At 32.9% G+C, this 17,744-nt stretch overlaps 2 protein-coding genes across 3 annotated transcripts; one reads left to right on the top strand and one right to left on the bottom strand.

The window, feature by feature from the left end:
* Positions 1–840: 840 nt before the first annotated feature.
* Hecw (Hecw ubiquitin protein ligase) lies at positions 841–7,689 on the bottom strand. Its single transcript, XM_018446833.1, has 10 exons — positions 7,423–7,689; positions 6,827–7,173; positions 5,713–6,689; positions 4,677–4,964; positions 3,967–4,165; positions 3,353–3,879; positions 2,939–3,276; positions 2,631–2,831; positions 1,520–2,479; positions 841–1,400 (listed from the first exon to the last, which is right to left on the bottom strand). Exons 2-10 carry the CDS (start codon positions 7,128–7,130, stop codon positions 1,289–1,291), a joined length of 3,906 nt encoding a protein of 1,301 aa, XP_018302335.1. The 5' UTR covers positions 7,131–7,173; positions 7,423–7,689; the 3' UTR covers positions 841–1,288.
* Positions 7,690–9,674: 1,985 nt separating this feature from the next.
* On the top strand, positions 9,675–16,281 carry LOC108721973 (protein SPT2 homolog). 2 transcript variants are annotated; one of them, XM_018446835.1, is made up of 7 exons: positions 9,675–10,207; positions 10,618–10,764; positions 12,532–12,661; positions 13,940–14,094; positions 14,813–15,743; positions 15,838–16,059; positions 16,160–16,281. In XM_018446835.1, the coding sequence occupies exons 1-7, from the start codon at positions 10,130–10,132 to the stop codon at positions 16,237–16,239; spliced, it is 1,743 nt and encodes a 580-aa protein (XP_018302337.1). In that variant the 5' UTR covers positions 9,675–10,129; the 3' UTR covers positions 16,240–16,281. The 2 variants fall into 2 exon arrangements, with proteins under 2 accessions (XP_018302337.1, XP_018302336.1); XM_018446834.1 differs by having other exon boundaries at positions 10,615–10,764.
* Positions 16,282–17,744: the final 1,463 nt, after the last annotated feature.

Raw genomic sequence — 17,744 nt, 5'->3', positions numbered from 1 at the left:
ATCGTCATAAGTCTATATTTCTCGTGTATGAATTATTCCTTAATGCTTTTTATATTATGTGCAAAGTTTTTAAAAACATCTACATCATGTCGTACATTATATCGTGATAACTAAGCAATAAAAAGTAGATGTAAGATAAATGTGCTTCTTTAGCGAACTTTTTCAAATCGCTACTTACATCAGAATTAAGATATTTATTTTTCTGCATTAACAATCTTGCTCTATAAACTCTTTTAATATAACTAACAAGATTCTTCGGAATGTTAAAATACATTAAAAGGCAGCTGCATGTGAAATTCCAATTCGTAGACTAGAAACACTGGTGACGGTCATCATTAAATGTTTTAATAGTGCTACACTCAGACCTCAATATACCCCGAAATAAAGATATTGAATTATATATATAAAACTGCAGATGCATAATATAAAATTTAATTAGCGGAGCTGTAGGTAATTACGATGCAATATTATCTTTTGAATTCTATGTTGGATCTGATCACTTAAAAGTGGTAATAATTAATCATAAAATAATTAGTACTAAAATTAGTGACGATGATAGGAACAGAAGTAATAATAGCACTAACAGTCATAGTAAGTTTATCAATAATAGGTATATAGTATTAATAAGAGTAGAGGAGCAATAGTGATAGTTAGAACAGCAATATTAATGGTAGCGGCAACAATAGCAACATTTATCTAAATTAATTTCTTTGATTTTTTAGAAACCCACGCTGAAGAAGTAATAATCTTTACAACACATTATTCTTGTCAAAATTGCTATAGCTTTAGATCTTCATAAATTTGATAAATAAATTTTTGTTTTTATTTAAAAATGGGATAGAAAATACAAGGAGCAAAGGCAATTTGGAAACATAAAAGATTAGCTCCGCTAACTTGAGAAAAGCTGAAAAAGAACCATTTTGAGATTTACGAGATCCTAGTATGTACGTAACGATTGCATCAACAAGCGTGAACTTTTATAGTCACCGAACGACATAGATTCGTGAAAGTTTGAAGAGAGAATTCAATTATGTTATTTCACATAATAAATTAAATACACCGTTTGACCAAAATTCTGAGAGATTGTGAAGCTGCAGATTGTTTAGTTATTTATATCGCATATTCGATTTTAATAAATTGAATTAGTAATAATCCACATAATTTATAAACTCTATTATAGGCCTATACAAATTCTTGTCCTATTCTTTTTAGCAGAAAATGCAATCTGGATAGTTATAATCCTATCAATTGTACAAATTCTTTATAATTACAAATTCAATTCATCGCTTTATTCTATACCAAATGTATTTGTCTCTTCTACAGCCAACAGCAGCTTTTCGTATAAAATCTCGGGCGTAGGATAAGGCGGAAGATCCAAGCGATTAAAACACGTGTGAGCTCTGAAATGACAATGATAATAAAGAAGAGATATTGTGAATTCCTAAAGGATAAAAAAATGGAAAATATAGGATACATTAATGCAGTTATCGTTAACAGATTAAAAGAAGAACAAAATTACCTTGGCAAACTATTTGGTCTCCCCCATTTTTCTATGCAGAATTTCCTTGGTCCTGTCGATCCACGCAAAGCCGCAAATCCCTCGTATGGAATACTTGAGGTGCCGGTAACGAATTGCAGTAATCTTAGACGTTGTTCGTTAGTAAATCGACTTATGCTGCTCCAGAACCACTCTACTACCGGATGCGCATCGTGATAACCGCTCCTGTATTCGGTGTGTGTTCGCCAATCGTTTAGGTCAATTTCAGCTGCACCCGCAATAACCAGCTCTAACTCGCGGGCATCGAAAACCGACACTAAACGCGGATCCACCACTTCATAAAAGCCGCGAACCAACGATTCCGTTTGTTCTGCGACGCCACGCTCAAGACGCCAACGTACTACCCTCTCGAGATATTCCTTTTTATTCTTTTCAGTAACCGCAATATTTCTCCCACCTGGCTTCAACTCGCGTTCAGCGACTCGTCCCAAGAGTTCCTCTGTTACTGAAAAGGTTAATTCTAATGGTTCGATACTTATGTCCTTTTCTTTGATCCACATTAAACTCTGATGAAACTCCTGATCTAAACTCTCCAGATCACTCAAACTCGCCGGTATCCTTAAAAGCGCCTTGTAAAATGGTCTCGTGAAAAACGCATCGAGTAGATATTGGTGAACCAATGCTAAGCCCAGAACTCTGCCCGAAAATCTGAACCAATCGTGATAGTTATCCACGAAAGCCGACATTGGCGAGATTTGTACCGTGTAAGTGTCATTAGCTGAATATTCGAACAATCCGTAATAAGGATTGAATAGTTCGCGTGATAAATGAAAGAAAAATTCTCGGGACGGTCCACCATAATCCAATCCTTCTTCATGATCAAAGATGACCACTAGTTTACCTTTCTGCAGATCTTTCTTTGACGCAGCCATTATACGCGTAAAGGCATCTTCGAGTAAATGTTCTCTCCTGATGTGTAATCTGTACAGATAACATAAAAATTTTTCGATAAATTGCTTGAAATGTATTTATGAATGTATATCGTATTTAACACACAGATACACCCCCGGCCAAAAGTTTGGAACCTTTGCGATTTTTTTGCAAACCGGGGATGATATGTGCTGAGACGTACTTTAATTTACTTGGCCCTTGTCCATAACCTTTGCTTTCTAGCTTTCGATAAAAAGTTCGAAGTTTAGCTTCGAAATCTCTTCTGTACAGTGCGGGAGCTCTGGCAGAAGCCCTTGTCAATCCAGGTGATGCATGCGGGCTACCAAGCGGAGATCTACCAATACTACCAGGTACATAGGACATTATTTCTTGCTCAAATAGACTGAAAATAATAACATGATATTATTATTATACTGTATATAAATTATATATAGATGTATATATAATAACAGTAAAAAAAAAATATATATAGGAGCATTTGTTTCCTACCTTAGTAATAATGCTAAAGGAACATCATGACTCCATCTTTGTAACGCTACAGTTCCTTCGACTCTTATGGTATTAACTTTCTCTCGAAGCGCGATATTTTGTCCTAGTGCAGAATGTCTTTCTTTTAGGATATCCATTATATTAGGCTGACGTAGAAAAGCAACTACTTTGTCGTTGTAGGCTACAGGTATTTCAGGAGTAGCAGTTACAGACGATTGTTGCGGTCTGGGCGGCGGAAGAGGAGCTTCATCTAGCAACGTCCGTATATGAGCAGCTTCTGTAGGTAATCGTGGATCGATAAAAGACGTAGCCTTTCTAGCGTGACATATAAAAAATCTCTGAAATAATATTTATGATCAATATTATGCGATATCAGATTACAAAGCCTTTCTCTCCTGAGAATTAAAAACTTACTTTGCCTGTTCTATCGAGCTTAGATTCATACCCTCTTGGGAGTTCTTTGTTCGAATCAGCAAAAACATTAATTAAGGCAACTAAATCTCTATTATGTTCATATCTTGGAAAAACTACAGGATCTCTTCTAACTCTATTGATCATGTGTTTTAAACTTGGATTACGGTTGTACACCTCCATGGCGTCGGCGTTGGTGTGCAGTACGGTAAAAAAGTCAGGCCGTGTTAGAAATAATACCGGTGGTATTGTGCTGATATCGAATAGTTCAGATTCGCCTCTATCAGTACGATCATTCTGCCGCTCGCTATTATCAAAAAGATTGCCGTTTGAACCGTTAGCTTCGCGATCTATGTTATCAGAACGCGAAATAGTTCGTCGTACACTTTGGTAACGCCTGTCTAATTGTTGTCTTCGTAAATCGGAACCAGTATTACGTGTCGTCAAGTTTGGCCTTTGCCATGTTGTAGTTCGATTGATATGATCTATGTAAAATACTCGGCCGTGACTATCTATTCTCGCTTCCCATGCTGAAATATACATAGTGATTAATCAATTAACACTGAGAGAAATGCATAGAAACAGAAATATAAACATGCAGTATAATATTTACTTACATGGAGGTAGAGGTTCTTCTGAGGATAAAGATACGTTTGACGTTTGGCATACAGGTAATGGACATAAAGGTCTGGGTCGATGTGTGGGTGTGGGCGGACACTCCATTTGACTAGCTATTGTCAATTCTGGCCTTTCTCGTTGTCTGTGTGATCTCGGTGAACTTAATAGAGCGATACTTTTTGTAACTGCTGTCCTTAACTAAAACATTAAATAATCTTTGTAACAGACCATCGTTAAGCTTATCGCTACGTAAGTTTTTAGTAATTTTGACTAATATAGTTTATTACAATTAATTAAAGTTCTTTTGAACCATTTATTTTAGTGGAATTCTTTGGACTGTTTGTATATTCAGTAAAATATAACAGACGACTATTTGAAGATTCAAACAGCGACAATAGTTTAACGATGTTTTGACGATCGAACGTTTTTACTTTAATTTGACATGAAATTATCTTAAATACATATATTCTACATTGAAGAGGACCCAATACCAGGGTTGAAACGTCTATATCACATTTTTTAATATACACATTGGATTACACACGAACAACTAGTGTCGGCTCACATTTGGCAATTCCTTTTACATCAACGTAATTAATTGTTTAATTTATTTGGAGAGCCTTTCGTATTTTTAATTTTATTGTTAAATAATCCGTATATAGTTTAGATGCGACAACATCGCATAATAATAAAATTTAATAATCTCAACCTTAAGGTTTGACGCTTCATCAACGTCTACAATCTCGAATCCAAAACAATCTTCAGGATGTAATGGCGCTGGATGCTTTTGATGTCGTTTAGGTAACTCTGGTGCGCCGCTTGGTAAAGCATTACTTCTATGTAATGGTCGATGTGCTGTTCTTGGTGGAAGTGGTGGTGGCATTGGATAGAGAGTTTCGTATAACGATTCGGGAGACAAATGACCACCTGTGCTACGCCACAGCTGATAATATTCTGCTCCTTCCTTTGTTACAACTCCGTTGGGTCTGCACTGTCTCTAAAGTAAAATAGTTTCGTTTTTAAAATAACGTTTCTAATTATGGAAAGACAAAGAGCGAATACTAAGAATAAGGAGAGCTGAGAAAGAACAAGCTTTAAGTATAAGTTAGATGTGTAGATGTATGAGTCCGTGCAATAAAAAGAGGAAAATATAAGAACTGAAAACTAAAGACTGTAAGAATAAGGCTATGATTTATGTATAAGTAGTGCAAATTAATAGTAGGATAAGATAAGTTAAGATAGGGTAGTGCAATTTTATATTTTGCGAGCTAGACAAAGAAAAAGGAAAGAAATAAGCAGATAGTAAGATAAGATAAAGTAAAGTAGTAAGATAGTTTAAATAGTAAATTAGGAGTGCGTGTAAGGTATGCATGGATGAATGAAGCTAAGAGAAAATTGTAAACCAAAATTGTAAAAAAAAAAGCAAAAAATTCATCTTGAAAGTACGACTATGCCAAAGCCCAGGAAAGTAAATCACTTTTTGAAGCTCAAGAGATATATTTACAATTTACAAATGACTACTCCACTTCAACGGTATGTTAGTAATTATTTTTACTTATCAGTGCAATATCCTATATGTTTTATCCTATATGTTTATGTTTATTTTTCATAAGACAAAATGCTCTTGAATCATAATAATAATAAATAATACAAGAAACTTAACATTGTTGTCAAATCTTAATGATTGAAATTTTATCATCGATAATAATAGCTTGCGAAAAAATCAAGATATGTAATTTATTTACCTTTTTGATATCATTGTTACTTATACTCGCATGTTGCAACTCTATATCTGAATTACTTTCCTCGCTGCTGTTCGATGAACGAGGTTCCGAATCTAGGCAACGAATTCTCTCCAATTGATTTTGTCTGGTAAACGACGAGTCCAAAAGTGCTACTGCATTCTCCTCAATCTCAGATTGTTGAACACTGGCAGTTTTAGGCATTTTTTCTAAGATTGGCAGTTTAAACGGTTTACTTATACTCACAGAATCATGACATAAAGAAGCACGTCCCGCGTCTTGTGATGTTGACATTTCTTTACAAATTACATGTTTAGATGAACTGGGTAATTCATTTTCGTCATTTTCAAGCGAATTTTTATTATTATTGTCTAATATATTTAAAGATATTTTTGTATCATTAGTCGCATCACTATAATTAGCTGAAGTTGCACTTTGCGAATTTAACGATTCTTTAGATATATCTAAAGACAGAGACGTTAATCCATCTACCGGTAAATTACTTTCATTACTTTCATGATCTATCTTGCAATCTTTATCGTCATTGCTAGACGTTTTTAATAATATATTCACAAGACTTAAATGACTCGTATCAGAATCATCATCTTTTAAAGACTGTTTGCAAATGTGTAAGGGTATTGTCTCTTGGATCAATTTGTGCCTAGTATCCGATGAAACATCTGTATTATTATTACACAGATTCCCTGTATTTGATTCATTACTGCATTCTTCTACGTCAATATTATAACTCTTTTCAAATCCATAAGCTTTCCCATCTGGAATATTGTTAGAACAGGCTGCCAATTCTGAAGCATCACAATGAATTTCAGAAATGTTCTCTGCTAACAAGCCTTTCTTTCTGGATAAATTTCTATGAGCAAGAAAAATTGATTTTTTACTCAAATTTTGTACCACGTTGTTGCATGTAGTACCTATATCATCATTTTCTTCAGTTTGTTTAACCAGTACCGAAAATCTATCTAAAATTTTCAAGATAATACATCTTTATTATCATCCTTTGAATCTAAAGATTAAATAAGAACTTTGCAAAAGTTCTTTATATGTTGATAAAAATGTGAATACTTAAAATTATTTACAAAATTGATATTGACATTACCTGTTGTCTTAGATTGGGAATATAAATTCTCTGCTTCAAGCAAGTTATTTGTCGTTACAAAGCTATCACTTGTCGTAGATACTGCATCTTCATCAGTCGAGTTCAAGAACTTGGTTCTATCATCTGATGTGGATACCCTGTCACCATTAGCATTGGCCAGATGAGTATCTATATGTTTCGCAGATACAATCGAGTCTTTATTCTCAGAATTTAAGGTCATTAATGAGACAGGTTGCTCGTTAGATTTCTCAGTGTCCTCTTCTTCCTTGAAAACACTGCCCATGGCATCTGTTTCAGATGGCATCTTCTCTTCAAAACATATTCGCAATCGAAAGCCCCATGAAATCCTGCAATCGAGGAAGCGGTTTAAAGTTAAAGAACTTTGACTGTGCAAGTCTATGAAAATTACGAACGCGTAAATACGCTTCGTAAATACGCCGCGAGATCTTAATGTTTACAGTGTAAAATTCCTAAAGTACAAGAGAACAACTACAATTCAATAATAATATACAGAACGAAAAGAACAAGGCGCATCGAAACGAATCGACGATGTTAATTAATCACAGGAATTTTCAGGTGCAAAAGGGAGGCGGTACCTGACGCGAGCAGAAATATCGTCGACGTTTAATTTATCGTGGAAATTAACTGCTCCTCTCAACACATTTTGCTCCGTACATATGCGAGACGACGGATACGCGGACAAGGCGCTACGCGAAAGCCGCTCCTTTACCACGATACCACATGCTTGACACGTAACGTAGTAGGATACACTTCGGGTAGCCGTCCCTCTTTCCTTTCCACGTAGTATCCGTCACTTTATTTATGCGTGACTTTATTCTCATCAATTACTCAGTACACGCGTGAACGAGTATATTTGACAGCGCGGACGTAGCAGACTATAAGCGGGCTAGTGATTTTATTTTCTCTCATCTAGTATTGTTCAGTGTTGCCAAACGGTCTATGATCTAGTTTACATCTTGCACTTGATACGAAGTTGTTCGCGTTGCATGCACTTTTTATGCGGGGTCTACAATAAAAATCTGATACGGGGTCTACTGCATCTGATTGGCATATTCCGTTAGAACTAAAAATATAGACCAAACAGATTCAAGAGCTCATTGAGCGCTCAGTGAGCGGTTGTAGTACTGAATGGCTGCGTTCAGCAGAGAAAGCAGCTTTGCAACTGTTGTAAAATTCTTGAATATGATTGGTTTATACATTTAGATCCAATAAGGAACTAAGGGTAAAGCCAATCATATTAAAGAATTTTACAACAGTTGCAAAGCTGCTTTTTCTGCTGAACGCAGCCAATGCACCCATTAAAAGTCGTAGCGGTCGTAGAGTCTTAAGTCGTAGATAATTAACCAATCACAGTCGAATATGAGAAGAATAATCGACTATGATTGGTCAATTCTCTATGACTTAAGACCCTACGATCGCTCCGATTTCTATTGTAGACCCCGCATTACACTCAGCAGCCCGTATTCAGAACGCGCTTACAACGATGTTATGCTTACGATGTTATGCGCTTACAACGATGCATTCTCTTATCGATAAAAGCGCGTTCTGAATACGGACCAGCATCTTCACATTAAGCTCGTTCTACATTAATTGCATCGCAGCGTCGCAAGTGTTGCGGTCCAATCAACATCAATCTAGCTCGACTCTGATTGGACCACAACGCTTGCGACATGCTTGCGACACTGCGATGAGACTAATGTAGACCAGCTTCAAGCTGGTTCTACATTATGATTCCTGCACTGGACGCAGAAACGTTTACCGCGCGGCAAAATGTGACGCGGTAGCCAATAAGCTTACAGCTCCTAAAGCTGGTTCTACATTAAGCTGATTCTACATTAGTCGCATCGCAGCGACATGCTTGCGTTGTGGTCCATCAGAGTAGAGCTAGATTGATGTTGATTGGACCGCAACACTTACGACATGCTTGCGACACTACGATGCGACTAATGTAGAACCAGCTTTAGAGGCTTAAGTACGGCCACAATAGAAGGAATAAGGAATAGAGAATTAAATATTAGGAATAGGGAATTAAATTTCGACATATGGATAATAATGCTTCGGTCTACAATAAAGGAATAAGGGCCACTGTCATCAAGCTCAGTTAACTTAACTGGCCAGTTAGTCAGTTAACTTAACTGGCCAGTTAGGGTGAAATCACACGGTGCGGAAAAAGACTGCGGAATAGAGAATGCGTCATTGAAGCAACCAATCAGCGCTATTTCGAATAACGCTGAATAGCGTTGATTGGTTGCTTCGATGACGCATTCTCTATTCCGCAGTCTTTTTCCGCACCGTGTGATTTCACCCTTAGTCTATCGGAATTGACCAATCGCATTTGTGTCATTTTGTTTGCTTCAAAGCAATTTGATTTTCAAAGCATTGGCTGCGTTCAGCAGACTCAACAGTTTTGCAACCGTTTTATGATTGTCTGCTGAGATAGGACCATTCTTCTAGATCTAAAAGTATGATCCAATCAGCGCAAAGGAAACTTCCAACAGTTGCAAAACAAACGTTCTGCTGAACGCAGCCATTTTGAAGCAAACAAAATGACAAATGCGATTGGTCAATTCCGATAGACTAACTGGCCAGTTAAGTTAACTGAGCTTGGTGACAGTGGCCCTAAAACAAGATGTTAAAAAGAGCGAAAGCGAAAATGCTGAGTACAAAAAATGCATGCAATGCGAACAGACCTCATGTTCGCACCCTGACACGAATAATCGAATACCTCGATACATCGAGTAAGGAAGAAACTATCGATCATTTTGATTAATCAGCGAACACTTTATGACTTCATCATCACCCATCTACTCATCCCTGGCTAGCCACAAGATGGAGGATTTGTAGTTCTCTCTGTTAAACGTGAGGAACTGTAAAAGACTCTTATTTATTCTTATTTATTATTGTTAATTGGCATTGGTACGTTTTGATGCGCGTAGTTAAGTATAATTAAAGCATGTATTGATAACGTCATTGTATATTTTTATAGAGAGTTTTGTAACCTTTATTCACATCGTGATTCGGTAGCTTCATGGAGATGGAGACTTTTTGAAGTATTTATCAACAATATGTTCAAGCAGAGAGCTTTTAATATCGCTGTTAATCGTTAAAAGCTTTTTCTTTTTTTATTAAAATATTTAGAACGTTAAAAACTTCACTGACGTGCCTATCAACAATTAATCTGTCGAATAATTAATCTTAACTTAAACTTGATCCCAGAAGAATATCCATTAATTTAAACGCATGACAATTTCGTAAAATCGCAAGTTGGCTGTTTTTTTATTTATGATCGTCGTCGTCGCCAATAAAATGGATTTTGGCACTCTGATCTCTGTCGCGCAAAAGAATGAAGTAAAAAAACAGGTTAGTCCATATTGTTAACATCTTTCCAGCAAGACACAAATTGACACAAGAGTCATCCTGTTCGATAATCGGTAAGAAACAAAGATAGGATGACTCTTGTGTCAATTTGTGCCTCTGCTGGAAAGCTCCCTATATTTATTTATTATATTTACAACCATGTTTCCTTACATCATGTTTATAACTGGCGAATGTAAAGTGTCGATGTAGCCAAGGGTGCATTCTGTTTCATGCATGACGTGCATAATGCATCATTTATCCTTATTTAACATTCAATGAATAACAAGGATAAATGATGCATCATGTGCATCATGCTTGAAACGAAACACAGCCCAAATAATGATCAGTTTAGCTTAGATGCTTTTTACTCTCGGTGGACCATCCTTCTTGAAATATTATTTATTTTTCAGCAGACTGTTCCATGCTACCAAACAAAATTTACACCACTGAAGAAACAATCTAAGCAATCTAAAACCCTTTCCGATAATATCAAGAAATTTTTAGCTCGGAAAGAAGAGGAGGAGAAACAAAAAGCCTTTGAGGAAAAAAGGAAAAAGGAAGTGAGTTAAAATACATAATAAAAGATTGCTATATTAGTGTCTGAATAATTTATTTATATTTATATTTTGTACTCTCTTTACATGATTTTTGAGTATGTGTACAATGGTGAGATGGATATTTTAAGCTTTTAACAGCATCAAGTTTTTATTTTTAAAATATCTTTTGCTTTAACAACATTTTTTTGTTTTGTGTTACAATTTGTGTTCTTTAGAAAAGTCTTGTATTTGATTGTTCATATCTTTAAAAATTTTATTATAAGACATCTTGGAACATATATATTTTTTTGTTTTTTCTTAAGAAACCTTTTAAAATCATGTTATAGACATTACAATATAGAATCATATATTGTTATTCTTGATAATTACTTATTGCACTCCCCACTTGCAGAAATTACTCCATTTATGTCCATTGTTATCAATGTAGAGTAATTTTAATCTTGGTATAACTTATTCTATCCTTTTCTAATTTTTAGAACTAGAAAAGGATAAAAAGTAAATTACTTGCATTAGGAATATAAAGGCTTTAATTATGAATTCTCTTATATACTGGGAAACATGGATTTACAATAAAATAATTGAGTAAAATCTCTCAGAACCGTTCTTAGTATGTTTCACACCAAATCCCGAATAAATTTCAGATAGTTGCTTTTCATTTTCATCAAAATTCAGATAATTTTTATTTATGATGTCATGACTCAGTTGAATGCACATTCCTTTTTATTCTGAGAAGTGAAATTTAATTGAAGGTATAAAGATTATCAAGACCTCTATGATAATGATATACGAATTTGTTGAAGATGGTTTGAAGAAAACTGAAACATCCAAATAAGCTTGTATCAACAGTCATTGTACAATTTTAATATATTACGTGAATATTATTTGACTATTATATAAATTGCGTACCAATTCCCGCGCTGTGTTAACGCTCTCATTACCTCATACCTATTATTGTTTTTTAATTTCGAGAGCCCGATTAGTATTTAAATTTTGATTATAAAGGTTGTGTTTCAAAATTGATTTTTAAGAGGAGCCTCTTTTTTTAAACTGGACAAGTGCCCTTCTAATATTTCCTAGAACATATGTAAGAAGTTTTAAAAAGGGCTTCTCTAGGAAGAAAAGTAATTAAAAATTTTGATTTCGAAGAGAGGAGATTTCCGTCTGTCTCCAAAATTTATTTGTTAGTAACTTGATTTCTAAGAAAGATCTTTTTTTAAACTGTTTAGATTTAAACTAGAGTATATTAAAGGGCAACAAATTAAACATAGATAGTTTGCAGTAGCCTCACTTTGGGCGAATAGTATAGTAGACCGTGTTAAATAGTTCCTAAAACCTTCATTATGGAAGTTAGCAGGTACTCTAGCTTTCTAAAGAATAATTGTTATGTTGTTCACGACATTCCAGGTTTTAATGTAACTTCAAAGCTGTACAACGCTATATTATCTCCAGATAAATTAAAGCCTTGAATTTGTACATCTGTATGAATAATTAAATTTTAAAACTTTGTATTATTAAGTTACTATATACATTAGGGGAGATCTCCAATGACTTTAACATACTCGTATGTCATGACTCTGAGTAATTTCCAACAGGTTTTAGCCAGCATTTGTCCTTCGTTAAAAAGTTATTAACAAAAAAGGTTTAAGAAATAACCTTTCATTTTGCTATATATGATATTAACTCTATCCCACCGTCTTTCCTGCTTAAAGGTTTTCCATGATCTTTCCTAAAAAAATTTCCAAGTATTTGACAAGTTATACTTTTTTTCAGAATCTTTTAGCTTTACGAGATCAAAAGACCCAGAATCGGATAAACAAACATTTGAAAGTTTGTAAAGCAGCAAATAAGTCGGTGATTGAGGATGCCATTGACAGTGAAAATACAGCTATTACTATTGCAGGTAGTATAATATTTTACATATCTAAATAATCTTTTTTTTTACAGATGAAGTAGATTTGATGAGGGTTTGTTTTATATTTTTATCCAAAGTTAGATATCATCGTAAGAAGGGACAAGTTTGAAATAAAATGTAAAAATAAAGTTCCAAACACACAAAAATACCAAGAAATTTATTTTATTTATTTACAATTATCTTATTTTTTGCAACATATAGCATTTTTTAATACATTTGAGAAATTATAATATAGTGCTGTTAAATTTCTTCAAATAACAGTGTAGTACTGTTAAATATCAAAGTAGCAAAATAAATAGATTTGTATCATGTATGTGTAATATGCAAAGTAATAAAACTGTAAAAGTATAATGAATTGTAAGGCATTAAACCAATGAAATTTATAGCAACAAATAGCTCATTTATACGATAATAGTCTTGATGTTAACTTGATTAATAGAAAAACTTATCCATAACGGGCAATATTTTTGCCCACAGGTTATAATATATACAAGCAATACAATATATTATTTATCCATCATCCCAAATCGAGGCAGAACAATTTCACAGTGGGTTTGCACAGCGATGGATGTTTTAAGGTCAGCCTTATTCTGAAATAATCCAGATAACTCTTAAGTATATGAAATCTGCTATAGTTATCTCAGTCTTTATAATATTTATGAATTTTTTTCGAAATAATATAGAGAGAAAACCGTGATTTTTAATTTATATTTATCAAATTAATGCAAGACATATATGCATGTTGCTGTATTATTTTTATTTTTTTTTCTTCTGTGAATAAAATTATTTTTAATACGCATTTAATATGCATAATATCTTACATTATTCTAATCAATTGTTTTTATTTTTTTTTATTTTATGTTAAATGTTAAACGATGTTAAATGTAATATGCATATATGACATTTAATGTGACAATAATTGTTGAAGAAGAAGTAGAAAATGTCATTGACGTTTAGCTTAGATTATACTGAGATGTTTGTTCCATTATTTTTTTCATTGCAACTATTCTTTCAACGGTCTTCTTTTATTATATTTTTTATATCATCTATGTATTTATTCTTATTTTTCTCTTTTATTTCGTGATACTTTATTAGTATTAGAAATTTTCTGATCTATAAAATGAATGTTTATGCTTGGTATTTGGAACTTTATTTTTATATAATTACTGAAATGATATTATTGATACGTTGCTCTAAGTATATCCTTAAGTATATTTATAACATACATTACTATAATATGATTCATTATATAAAATATTGCTACAGGCCCATCTCAACCCGATGAAGATGATTATGGATATGAATCTCAGGCAGCTTCTGCATTGTACAATCAACTTATGAATAAATATAACAGTTTACCTCCAGAAAAACCTCTTTTTAGTGCTAGCGAAAGAACAGTGAAAGATATTGCATCCACAAAGGTATATTCTTTAAAAAAAATTGAAGGAAATATTTCGAGAGAATGTGAATTACATAATTTAATATAATTGCAATTGAAAAATGTGTAATAAAACAATAATAATTATCATAAAGTATTTTTTTTGTTGTTCGAAATTAGGTATGGTTGCCAAAACTTATTGATTATTCTCGCATGGAGTCATATATCACTCCATTTGATTTACATGTTACATAATATTTTGTCTGGACATATTTTTTGTGATTTGATCTTACTCTGCAAAAATGTAAAGGATAATTAAATTATATGGGATACCGCCAGTACATTTCTGTTACGTGTGTGTTCCATATACATACATTATTATTATTTATGATGGTGGAGTGATATTATGTACTCCAGCTTTAGTTTAAAACTGTGTTTCAAGACCAATAAATAATCGCCGCGTTGTTTGTTTAAACTAGAAATTAAAAAAATTTATGTAAAAATATTATTTAAGCACCGGATTTAATCGGATATATTGCTTTTCTCAAGTTGTATATTACTATTATTATATTAAAAGTTCACAATTACATTTCGAAAAAATATCTTTTGTGATAATAATTATTTTTTATTACACGTTATTGTACTCTCTTTGATGGAAAAAAATAAATCATTTTTTTGTATCAATAGGAAAGAACAAGCAAATATATGATGTTCTATCATATCATTTTATACAATTAAATATATTTTTTTATATGTTATAGGATAGAGTAAAACAAGCTTTGAAACAACAAGAACTCGAAGAAAGTAGCGGACATAGGAGAAAAAGGAAATCAAACATTTCAAATATAAAAGAAACTGAAATTGAAGAAAAAGTAGAGAACAACAAAGAAATTAATAACAAAGTCAAAGAAATTAAAGAAGATGAAAAACCCAAAGTTAAAGAAGACAAAGACGAAAAACCCAAAGTGAAGAAAAAATCATCGCTACCACCTATAGGTTTTGCGGAACTTTTAAAACTCGCCGAGGTAAAGCAATATGAACCTGTAGTCGTAGAAGTTAAACCAAAAGTCGAAAATGAACGACCAATGACAAAACGTCAAAAAATGGAATACATACAAGAAAAAGAAAGGAAGGAGCAACGTGAAAAGAAAGATTTAGAGACAAATAAAAAGACAAGTACATCTAGCAAGCTTGATAAAACACAAGCGAACAGAATTCCCAAGATTAATGAAAAATCTATAATCTCAAATTCAACACCAAATAAAATGTCTAAATGTGCAACAATCATTCCTAAACAAATCACTGATAAATTCGACAGTAAACATAATATTGAAAAATCAAATTCAAACAAGAGCTCATTTCAAAATGAGTTATTAGAGGAACGGAAAAAATTAGAAGCTGAGAGAAGGCAATTGGAGGAAATGCGACGCGCTATCGAGGAGGAAAAGAAGAAATTAGGACAAAGTAAAAATAAAATGGAAAACGTAAAATCTGAGCCTTTTGACAAATTAAATATGACTAAATCTAAATCTATAAATAAGCAAATATCCAAGGACATTAAACCACGGCAATGCCCACCTTCAGATTTAAAGTTACAATCCACATTAACTAATACTAAACCAAAACAATTTCCACCATCCGATGATAGGACTACAAAATCTAATACGATCGTCAAAAAAGCATTCAATAAAAGTAATTCTAATTATAAATTATGCAATATGATCATAAAATTTTGTTTTAAAAACCAAACAATTAGTAATAATTTGAAACCTATTTAATTTTGCAGGACGTATCTATGATGAGGAGGAAGACGATTCAGATTTGATTGATTTTATAGACGATGGGCCAGAAGATAATGGGGAAGAAGATTACAGTAAACATATTAGCGAAATATTTGGCTACGATAAGAGTAAATATGGAAATATTGATGATGATGATGATGATGATGATGCTATGGAAAGTAATTTTGCGCAACAATTAAAGGAAGAATATATATCCTCAAAAATAGGTATTTATTTGTATAAGCATTTACATAGAGAATTTTGTAACATACATATAAATAATATAAATAATTTGTTAATGTATAATTTAAAATTAAATATTTATAGTATATATTGAAGATTTAGAGGACATGCGCATGGAAGCATTAGAGAAAAAGAGAAAAGCTTTTTTGAAAAAAAAGAAATAGTATAAATTATTTCAGCTTTATACTATATGTATCTAACATCTTTGAGGGTATAAATATTTATAACTATAATTCTTTAAGTTATAAGAATCGATATATAAAAAAATTAATTTGCATTGATATAAATGAAAAAATATTTTTATAATAAAAAATATATAGTAATCAAAATATATATGTATTTCGATTACTATGTTATGTATTATAAACAAATTTATAAAGAATTTTGCATAATTTGTATAAAAAAGTCAATTTTCTTGAATTTGTGATGTTATAATTCTTAAATTAACAAAGATAAAAACTGATTCCAATAAAGGCATATGTACATATTAAGTGAAAATTAGCTACACATGCTCATTGAATAAAAGCAATTCCACGTACTTTTTATCACTTTTTATAATTATTTACTGACTATCAAGGGAGGATCAGAATAGCTTTCGTCCATTTTTACAATTATTTCAAAGCGATCTTGTCATTTCGTTTTATCCAAATTGTCTTTCTTTACAAATGGCACGTGTAATAAAAATTAACGTGTCTTTTTTTGCTTCTAATGTCACGATTCAATGGGGCTGTGGTGACTATACATTAATTTGTATGTATGTATGTATGATCAAGCTAAATTAATGAGAGCTCTGTATCATGTGAGAAAGTGCAGAGCTTTTATTGGATATCGCTCGTCGTTTATCGCATCCAGTGTGCAATAGGCTTAAGAATAATTGGTGCAGGCAGCACTTTTAAGTCTGAAACACAATGAAAAGTACAGGCAATAGGAACAGGGAATAAGAGATTTCAACCTATCAGAAAACCATTCTATTATACATGGTTTCTGATAGATTGAAATTTGTTATTTCCTCTTCTTGTTGTCTGTGCTTTTCATTATGTTTTCAGCTTTATAGTTTATGCAATGAAGTGTAGTTCATTGAAAAAAAATATATACTACTGGAACGAGTGTGACCTTATGCCTTTTTTTAAGAGTGATCAGAGAGAGAGAGAGCGTTCCAAATGGCATCTTTGTCCTTTTTTAATCTATAGTTTAAGCTATAATTGCGCATGTGCGTTAGACGATATTGCACATGCGCAGTCATAGCTGAGTATAGATTAGAAAATGAGAGATACCACTTGAAATGTTCTTTATTAGATCGCGAAATTACCGCCAGCACTCGTTCCAGTAGTTTTATATTTTAGCGGGGGTCGATTGTTCCACTTTTCGGTAAATTTTAAGTTAAGTAAGATCCTGCGCACAATGGAAAAAATATTAGGAATAGGAATAAATATTGAGATTTCAACCTATCAGAAACCATGTATTCTAGTGTAACTGGTATCTTAGGGTGCCGTCACATGCGGCGTAACCTGCGTAAGCGTAACCTGCGTATTCTAGTAATTTACTAGAATACGTTATTTTTTATTTACTAGAATACGCCATTCTGAAAGCCGTCATTCATATTGGGCGTATTTCGCGGAAGATTAGAGAAATGCGGAACTAATGCAACCAATTGTACACTCTAACAGAA

Source organism: Mycetomoellerius zeteki, unplaced genomic scaffold (assembly GCF_001594055.1).
Source record: "Mycetomoellerius zeteki isolate Tzet28-1 unplaced genomic scaffold, Tzet1.0 scaffold189, whole genome shotgun sequence".
NCBI classification, from domain to species: Eukaryota; Metazoa; Arthropoda; class Insecta; order Hymenoptera; family Formicidae; genus Mycetomoellerius; species Mycetomoellerius zeteki.
This window is presented reverse-complemented; position numbering and strand designations above follow the sequence as displayed.

Excerpts from the sequence above, each read along its gene's own strand:
- Hecw (XM_018446833.1), bottom strand. The coding sequence starts at position 7,130 with ATGCCATCTGAAACAGATGCCATGGGCAGTGTTTTCAAGGAAGAAGAG. Across the intron at positions 2,480-2,630 it reads CAAGGGCCAAGTAAATTAAA|ATTACACATCAGGAGAGAAC; the intron begins GTACGTCTCAGC and ends TTATCTGTACAG. Across the intron at positions 1,401-1,519 it reads AGACCAAATAGTTTGCCAAG|AGCTCACACGTGTTTTAATC; the intron begins GTAATTTTGTTC and ends TTGTCATTTCAG.
- LOC108721973 (XM_018446834.1), top strand. The coding sequence starts at position 10,130 with ATGATCGTCGTCGTCGCCAATAAAATGGATTTTGGCACTCTGATCTCT. Across the intron at positions 10,208-10,614 it reads AGAATGAAGTAAAAAAACAG|CAGACTGTTCCATGCTACCA; the intron begins GTTAGTCCATAT and ends TTTATTTTTCAG. Across the intron at positions 14,095-14,812 it reads AAGATATTGCATCCACAAAG|GATAGAGTAAAACAAGCTTT; the intron begins GTATATTCTTTA and ends TATATGTTATAG.